This window comes from Silurus meridionalis, chromosome 1 (genome assembly GCF_014805685.1).
Source record: "Silurus meridionalis isolate SWU-2019-XX chromosome 1, ASM1480568v1, whole genome shotgun sequence".
NCBI classification, from domain to species: Eukaryota; Metazoa; Chordata; class Actinopteri; order Siluriformes; family Siluridae; genus Silurus; species Silurus meridionalis.
The window spans coordinates 10,021,604-10,031,845 of record NC_060884.1 but is presented as its reverse complement, the minus strand read 5'-3'; the positions used below and the strand labels follow the sequence as shown (position 1 = coordinate 10,031,845).

Below are 10,242 nucleotides of genomic sequence, written 5' to 3'. Positions count from 1 at the left end.
GGAAAAATATGTGCATTAACTACACTTGGCCCCAATTATAAAAACATCCTAGACAATTGTGCACTTACAAGTTTGTGGTAACAGTCTGGAGAAGGCTGACACTTGCCTGTGAGGTGTTCATATATTTTTGTGCATCTTTTGTACATTGAGTACAGTATAGTGGTTAAGTAAACAATCATTTAAATAAATACCACTGATAAACTTAATACCACTGATAAACGGAAGCCAGCATCCGAAAAAAACCCAAAAAAACCCCCCCAAAAAACTGAATTTTTAGAGGTTGATCCTTTATTCCGTTTGTGCAAAAAGATCAAGCTTGACACCTCACAGAGAAAATCAACAGATGGCCAAAGCAAAGAGTCAACTGAAAATTATTTTTAAAAAGCCAATGCTTAACTGACAAAAGTCTATGTTGTCCATTCAAAATGTAAAAATATGTGCCTTTCGCACAAACCCTGAAATAGCTTATGGTCTCTCTGTCAAAACAACCATACGGAACAAAAGAAACCGGTCAAGTTTACTAATGAAGTCTATTTAATAAAAAAAAAAAATAGCTTTGAGTTTCCACAAATTGCTGGTGTTCGGCATTTCTGCAATGTCCACAAAGTAACTGTTTATGTAAATACTGTAAAAAGTACTTCTTTTGTAAAACTGCACCATAGCTTTGGGTGTGAGAAATGTGTTTGCAAATAAAAGGAATTATTGCTTCTATTTGGGTTTGCATTAATGCGGCATGGTGGTGATCCTCATACTCTGACTGGCGATAGGGTATGACACCATCGGTGTGGTGGCATGACTCATGGTGATGCCGGGCAATGGCTGTGCCATTGAGACAGCAACAGGGGCCACAGAGGCTGCCACAGATGCCATGGAAACAGGTGGTGCCATTCCTTGTGCAATGGTCTGGGCGAGGGCAGCCGAGAGTGGAGCGATCTCAGGGTTCAGATGTGGTGGAGGAGGGGGTGCAGCAGGTGGGGGTGCAGCGTTTGCTGGGGGAGCGCCGGTAGGGGCACCAGCAGGTGCCACCAGGTCCTGCTGGGTGACAGCACGTGGCTGCAGTCCAGCGCTGCTCAAAGTCGTGCGAGTCTGTGCAATGCCGTGGTTGTAGGAACTGACTGAACCAACTGGTGGGGCTAGATTTTGTTCTGATGGTGTGGGTGTTGAGGACAGTGTCATGACCTTTGCCTGGCTGCGGAACTGAGCATTTTGCTCCAGCAAAACTTCATTGGTAGCCATCAAGTTGGAGACCTAAAAAAAAAAAGATTACAGTCAGTCATGGCTACTTCTATACACATACACTATATTGACAAAAGTTTGTAAAAAACATGTGATTTGTGTTGTCATGGTGCTGCTGGAACAAGTTTGTGTCTCTTAGTTCAGAAAATTTAATACTACTACAATCAAAGTCATCCTATACAATTGTGAACCTCGAACTTTGTGAGAACGGTTTTGGGGAAGAACCACAAATGGCTTGAAAAGTCAGTTTTCTTGCTACTTTTATTCCAACAGTAAGAAATACCATATTTTAAAAACACATTCCCCCCACAATATTCAAGAAAAATTCCAATCAATCTTTAAGTGTGGTTTTATACATTTAGGTCACATTCTGTGTGCATTGTCATTACTCTTAATTATGCTGATGCTTCTATTACACTGCTATTACACTTTTTATACAATAGGGGTGGCTTGCATATGCATAGTTGGGAGTGTGCAGAAATCTAATCAACTCAACAGGCATAAGCAAAACTTCTCATTATATTAAAAGCATGGAAACTTCAATACACAGTTTACACATAATACATTGACAATGTTCCAGCAATAAAGGACATTCTACTCTGCATAATCACACCAGTATCTCTTATGTGGCTTGTATTGCTTATTAATATAATTAATTCTGCAAAAGGTTAATCTGTATGACAGAAATTAAAGCCATGACACACATCTACACACACACATATATATATATATATATATATATATATATATATATATATATATATATATATATATATATATATATATATATATATATATATATACAGGAGTGCAGAATTATTAGGCAAGTTGTATTTTGAGGATTAATTTTATTTGAGGATTAATTTGAACAACAACCATGTTCTCAATGAACACAAAAACTCATTAATATCAAAGCTGAATATTTTTGGAAGTAGTTTTAGTTTTAGCTATTTTAGGGGGATATCTGTGTGTGCAGGTGACTATTACTGTGCATAATTATTAGGCAACTTAACAAAAAACAAATTCATACCCATTTCAATTATTTATTTTTACCAGTGAAACCAATATAACATCTCAACATTCACAAATATACATTTCTGACATTCAAAACCAAACAAAACAAATCAGTGACCAATATAGCCACCTTTCTTTGCAAGGACACTCAAAAGCCTGCCATCCATGGATTCTGTCAGTGTTTTGATCTGTTCACCATCAACATTGCGTGCAGCAGCAACCACAGCCTCCCAGACACTGTTCAGAGAGGTGTACTGTTTTCCTCCTTGTAAATCGACATTTGATGATGGACCACAGGTTCTCAATGGGGTTCAGATCAGGTGAACAAGGAGGCCATATCATTAGATTTTCTTCTTTTATACCCTTTCTTGCCAGCCACGCTGTGGAGTACTTGGACGTGTGTGATGGAGCATTGTCCTGCATGAAAATCATGTTTTTCTTGAAGGATGCAGACTTCTTCCTGTACCACTGCTTGAAGAAGGTGTCTTCCAGAAACTGGCAGTAGGACTGGGAGTTCAGCTTGACTCCATCCTCAACCCGAAAAGGCCCCACAAGCTCATCTTTGATGATACCAGCCCAAACCAGTACTCCACCTCCACCTTGCTGGCGCCTGAGTCGGACTGGAGCTCTCTGCCCTTTACCAATCCAGCCACGGGCCCATCCATCTGGCCCATCAAGACTCACTCTCATTTCATCAGTCCATAAAACCTTAGAAAATCAGTCTTGAGATATTTCTTGGCCCAGTCTTGACGTTTCAGCTTGTGTGTCTTGTTCAGTGGTGGTCGACTTTCTGCCTTTCTTACCTTGGCCATGTCTCTGAGTATTGCACACCTTGTGCTTTTGGGCACCCAGTGATGTTGCAGCTCTGAAATATGGCCAAACTGGTGGCAAGTGGCATCTTGGCAGCTGCACGCTTGACTTTTCTCAGTTCACGGGCAGTTATTTTGCGCCTTGGTTTTTCCACACGCTTCTTGCGACCCTGTCGACTATTTTGAATGAAACGCTTGATTGTTCGATGATCACGCTCAGAAGCTTGGCTATTTTAAGACTGCTGCATCCTCTGCAATATATCTCACTATTTTTGACTTTTCTGAGCCTGTCAAGTCCTTCTTTTGACCCATTTTGCCAAAGGAAAGGAAGTTGCCTAATAATTATGCACACCTGATATAGGGTGTTGATGTCATTAGACCACACCCTTCTCATTACAGAGATGCACATCACCTAATATGCTTAATTGGTAGTAGGCTTTCCAGCCTATACAGCTTGGAGTAAGACAACATGCATAACGAGGATGATGTGGTCAAAATACTCATTTGCCTAATAATTCTGCACTCCTGTATATATATATATATATATATATATATATATATATATATATATATATATATATATATATATATATATATATATATATATATATATATATATATATATATATATATATATATATATATATATATAATAATCCGGAAAATACGGTGTGTGTGTGTGTGTGTATATATACGTATATATATATATATATATATATACGTATATATATATATATATATATATATATATATATATATATACGTATATATACGTGTATATATATATATATATATACGTATATATATATATATATATATATATATATATATATATATATATATATATATATATATATATATATATACATATATATATATATATATATATATATATATATATATATATATATATATATATATATATATATATATATATATATATATATATATACGATATATACACACACACACACACACACACCGTATTTTCCGGATTATTAAGTGCACCCATATATAAGCCGCACCCACTGAATTTTACAAAGATTTTTATTTTAAACATAAATAAGCCGCACCTGTCTATAAGCCTGTCTACACTGAAACTAATGAATTTTACACAGGCTTTAACGAAAGACAGTGTCTGTTACATGGCTTGTATCTAAACTGTAGCCTACCAAGAAAGTCATTGTTCACTGTCTTCCTCCTTCCTTTCACAACTATTTCTCTCGCAAGTTTTTCTTTGGGCATCACCGTGCGTTTAAAAATCACCATCGGTGAAGCTTTTCTCTCGATGCCGTGCAGCTCAGAACACAGGAGAAGTGCGTTTTTTCATGCCCGGTTGTTTTCAGCGTGATGAATGATTCGCTTTTCCTTTTTCCAGTCCGAGTGAGTGGCAGGTCAAACGTCAGAGGAACCTCATCCATATTTATGATGTGGTGCGGCCCGATTTAGAGGGAGCGCATCTGATTTAATATAAAGAGTTTCATTGGTTCACCTGAAACCGTTTAGCAATTTCATTGGTCTAATGTTATGGGGCTCAGTTTTTTTGTCTTGAAGATTGTGAAACCGGGAAAAACCCAGGAAAAAAATCCATATATTAGCCGCTTCGTTGTTTAAGCGGGGTTCAAAGCGTAAGAGATATATATATATATATATATATATATATATATATATATATATATATATATATATATATATAAAATATATTATTTTATTTTATTTCCTGCTTTGCATTATGTTGGTGGAGATAACTTGGACAAAAAAGCATTGTTATAAGTGAATTGGCAGATACAGTTCTAATTGAATAGTTTTTTTTTTTCCTCATCTTTCTAAACAGAGAAATATAGATAAAAGTAGTAAACAAAGATTATATATTCAGGACACTTATAATATTTAGGACAATAATTTTAGCGGGAGAGTTCTCCAAAAAAAAATCAAATGTTTTACTAAAATTTGCAAGTTTTTTGCAAAAGAATTTGCATGCACTATTGAATCAAAACTAAACCCAGGAGCTAAATAAAGTATGGGGGGGGACTAAAAGTAGTGCAATTAATTGTTGGGTTTATTACTACATTACTAATTTCCATACATTCAAAGAAATTCATGACTAACAAAATGTGTAGAGATGTACAGTAAATGTATGGGCACTAATGTATTGTATGTAATGTAATGTATAATGTACATTCATGAATCCATACTTATGAGTATGAATATTTAGCACTGTCTTAATTTGTATTACATAGGACACCATGTAATAATATGAAACACAGACTTGGGAGAATTTTAGATGAATATATCTTGAACATTCGTATTGGTATGTTTAAATTTCATTAGACTAATATTTCCCAAGCCTAGTCCTTGATTCCCCCTGCACACCAGACTATTTCTTGCTAAAACATATGTGTCTAATCATCTTATTTACGGGACAAAAGTTTAATTAATTGATTAAAGCGAGGATTTTGCAGTTTAGGGTTTGGAATATCTGCATTCTAGCAGTATAATTTATGATCCTTACCTGTTTCTTGAGCTCTTCTACTCGCTTCCTCAGCAAAGCATTTTCCTCTTCCAACAGGCGATACTCCAGAGGCCGGGTGGAAAGAGCAGCCTGCATCCCAAAGTCATAGTGTCCTGCTCCGGTCCCATCGGCCAGTCGCAACCCTTCCAATCGCCTTCTCTTCAGCTGAAGAGCTGCGTGTTCAACAGGGCTCTCCAGTGGACCAGGGTCAAACAGTCCATTCTCAAACAGTGAGTCATATACAGAATACGGGCCCCTGTCATAGCGCCGTTGTCCAGCAGCCCCCAGGGACAGACAACTTCCCATGGAACCTCCTCCTCCACCACCACACAACCCCTGATCTCTGCACCCTCCAATGTTGGGGCTTCCCATTCCCATCAGACTCCCTCCATTTGCTCCAGTCAATCCTGATACCCCACCACAAGCCACACCTCCACTGTTTGCATTCACAATTCCACCCACTCCACTTGAAACACCAATCATCCCTGCTGCACTGAAGCGGGAAGCTTCATGCTCATGGTCCTTCCGTACATGACGAAACTTGCACTTGTTTCCCCGCTGACATTCTCCTTTCAAAAAGTCTCTGCATATGGGTGCCTCACCACGATTCTGTGGCAGGTCCGTAAGTGACAAGCCCAAGCCTGCTGCCACTTTCCACCGAAGCCACAGTGGCAGCTCGCCAGTTTTTTTGTAATAGTCTTCATCTTCCTTAGAACCATGTACAAAGCGGCAGTTGGTGCGCACGCACTCTTTATTCTGGTGGTCATGACAGAAGACAAACTCATTTTTCTGCGCACCAAGGTCAGGCACTTCATTGAAGTCCGGGTGGCGGAAACGACATCGCTTGCCACGCTTACACACATTTCTTAAGAAGTCACGGCAAACTCCATCTGATTGCGAGCCAGCATTGAAGCTGCCACTGGCTCCACTGCAGGTGTGGCCATTTCCCAGGGCACCGCAGCATCCCATTGTCCCAGAACCACTGTTCCCACCAGCTGAGCTTCCCCCAACTCCCCCTCGACCGTCTGAACCCCCAGTCAAAGCAGATCCACTGCCCACTTCCTCCCCTACTCCCGTGCCAGCACCACCCCCACTGCCGCTCCCGCCACCACCTACCAGGTATGCACTATCCCGGTCAGGCATGGCACTTAGCACAATCAAAAAGATAGCCCCTGCTCATGTGTGGGCCAGAAATGGCAGGCCTAACGATGTTTAAGGCCTGATGATTTTAAAAGAGTACGCAGGTTGGACTTCCTTTACAATCTGTAAAAATCCAATGTGGAACCTGTAGAAAGACAGTATAGAACTTACTTAATAAAAGCCCATGCAGGCAATATTTGACTGTGCTAACTGTTCCATAGCATTTTACAGTTATTTGCATTTGCTTGTAGTCCACATTTCACAGCTATAAGCTTTAACATTAAGAAATTATGAAATTAATAGCTAATCAATGTTTGAATTACCAAGGTGACTAGATTAAGTCAAAATGAGTTTCAAATGAACATCTTTCATATCGCATTCTGAATGCAACATTTGAGTTATTTACATGCACTACCAAAAAAGTAAATTTTTGAACTCATTCAAAACAATTAACATTTTCAAAATGAAATAAGAAGAGTATAGTAAAGTCATATATTAAGCTGAACTAACTGAGCATGTTAATGAGGAAAAAACCCAAAGAAAACATATTTACTCTAAAACAATTCACCAGTTTTCACAACCAGAAGTTAAACTGTCACGTTATAGTCACCATTTGCAAACTCATGTTTTATACAGAATCAAACTTGTACTACAAGTTGTCAGGTGTTAAGAGCCATTTTCTGACATTCAATGATTTTAACCAAGAAAATAGAAAGTTTAACTGAAGGGTAATTTTTGTTCAAGATTATGTCGCTAACATTTTTGTAAATGGGTTTGACACATGAATTATTATTATTATTACTGTTATTATTTTACTTTGCCCCCAGTATATAATGATGAACTTTAAACGGTCTAGTATAATAGTAGTATAATAATATACACAATAATGTGACTTAGCCATGAGACCCATCTCATTTAAACTCATATAATCTTTTGCACCTAAAGGGGTTTCACATTTCCAAAATAACAAAATATGTAAACTAAATTGGATTTCCAGTTAAAATTAGTTATTTATAGTTTTCACCCAGAATAGAAGAAACAAGTACTATTGTAGGATCGATCTCAATAATAGCGCTGTTATTGTTTGTAATGGGATCCTATATCGTAGTTTTAACCACATATGTAAAAATTAAAAATGTAATGTAATTTTTCTTTTAGGGATTTTATAGTTTATTTTCGGGCTCTCGACATCCAATGAAATTTACCTGTTTCATTTTAACTACCAGTGTCATTGCAGACAGTATTAATTATCTATGAAAAAGTTATTTTCCAGTTTTTCTTTGTTTTTTGTTTTTTTACAAAACTTAATAAAAACACAGCTTTTTTCGTATTTTTAGCTTGTTGAGTAACGGCTTGAGTAACACGCCACAGTGCCTTGCAAAATAGCTAGCAATATCTTAATAGCTGCTTATAAATACGAGCTGCTAAGCAACATTAAACGATCACCTACCCAGCGTTTAAAGGGAGTTCATGCCACCTGACAGCAAGCCCATCTGGACAACTGTTTTCCACAAATCCAAATAAACTGGTATTCGATATGTTTTACACGCTGACAGTGACCAGGCTACAACTAGCGCCTGGTTCACTATAATGAATGTGTTCACACACAGGACTGACGATATATCTTCGCAGTTTCACAGCTTTTCATTAAGTGTTATTTTCGGAACTTCGTACAGCATAGCATGTATACAGATCCCACGATCTGTGCAAAAAAAACCTGATATGCCCAAATATGTAAACAATATGTCCTAGTTTGTAAAATGTGTGGATTATTCTTTCGCTTCCGCGCACAAAGATCACGTCATCAATGTGTTCATCACGTGGCAAGCTCGTAAAAAACGCATTTCAAATCATTTGGAAGTTCAAATTAAAGGATCCTTTATTGAAACTGTCATTTTTGTGCCTCTATAATTTAGCAGCTAGGTTCTTTTCAACCAGTTAACATTTAGACAGCAGCTAGGTCGGATCCACTAATTTGCTTAGACAAGTAGTTTCCATAGAGGTCTGATATTATAAGAAAAATGCTTTTACTTTCCATATATACACTACAGTGAAAGTCTTTCTTCACCTATTCCAGTTTGTGAGAAGGTGGTGATTAGAGAACATGGTTAGCTTGGTACTGCAAGGAGTTTCTTCTAAACTTCTAATCTATAACCCAGAGCCTAAGCCATTGAACTTCCCACTTGTGGTTGAGATTTTGCTTAACTAGAACTTATGTAACTTCTTGCTAAAGCTTCCATCAGCTCACCATCACATTGCTCATTTTTTACCATTTGTTTTTGAGTTTGAAAGGAATTTAGCACAACTCTAGGGTGTTGTAAATACAGCTGCCAATAATTGTTTTAAGTGAGTATATAATTATAAGACAGTATATGCTACATGGTGGAGAGTATTTTATCCATAAATCATTAAAACATATCTCTAAATAGATCAAATGAATAACTGACAACCAGGTCTAACTTATTTCAGTCAAGGATATCTGCCAATATGCTTGTTTTCAATGTAGTTCGCGCCTAAGGAAGCCTCAAGCATTTCATCCCTGCTCGTATTGGATATTTTGTAGCAGAATTAGTTCCAAAAGCTTTTATACTTTTTCTCTTAGAAGAATGTATTTGACAAAACAATTCCATTGTGTACCAAAAAATGGTATAAAACAAAGGTCAATTAAAGGCACTCATTTGAAGTGCAATTATGTAGAAAAAAAATACCTTGCATGTTGACAAAGAAATGTCAAAAACTGTTGACATTGTATTGGCATCTTTTGGACACCCTGTGTAAATAGTACAAATGTGTAGTATGCATTTATAGCCAAGCTGTACAGTATTTTGTTGACGTTCTATACTGTTATAATATTTTATACAACAATCCAAAGATGTAGCTACAGCTGCAATATTGCACAAAGTGCAGATAAAACATAGTTGATATAACAACAAGCAATGTGGTCAGGTTACAATTTTCCCAGACTTTAATTTTGAAACATAATACAGGCTACAGGTGCATCACAATAAATTAGAATATCATTGAAAAGTTGATTCATTTTAGTAATTCAATATAAAAAGTGAAATTCATATTGTATAGATTAATTACACACAGACTAATATATTTCAAGTGTTTCTTCTTCTTCTTCTTCTTCTTCTTCTCCTATTAGGGGTCGCCACAGCGGATCATCTATCTCCATACCCCCTTTCCTCTACATCTGCCTCTTTCAATCCAACTACCTGCATGTCTTCCCTCACCACATTCATATGTTTTATACAATGGTTATTTTCCTGGGTTGTCCTGAATGTGTGAGCATCTTCTCTTTCACTGCTTTAATGGTGTTGACCAACACATCTCCACAGATATAAATAAAAGCGCTGTTATAAAAAAGTGCCATTCTGAAATAAATAAATAAGGGATTCTGAAGTAAAAGCAGCCTTTTGGATATGTCAAGAAAACTATATTATATATATATATATATATATATATATATATATATATATATATATATATATATATATATATATATATATATATAATAAACAGTCAGTA

General features: G+C 36.8%; 1 protein-coding gene across 1 annotated transcript; it reads right to left on the bottom strand.

Annotated features, from left to right (window-relative positions):
* Positions 1 to 270: 270 nt before the first annotated feature.
* Positions 271 to 8,522, bottom strand: zc3h10 (zinc finger CCCH-type containing 10). Its single transcript, XM_046860801.1, has 3 exons — positions 8,162 to 8,522; positions 5,572 to 6,856; positions 271 to 1,248 (listed from the first exon to the last, which is right to left on the bottom strand). The coding sequence occupies exons 2-3, from the start codon at positions 6,712 to 6,714 to the stop codon at positions 724 to 726; spliced, it is 1,668 nt and encodes a 555-aa protein (XP_046716757.1). The 5' UTR covers positions 6,715 to 6,856; positions 8,162 to 8,522; the 3' UTR covers positions 271 to 723.
* Positions 8,523 to 10,242: the final 1,720 nt, after the last annotated feature.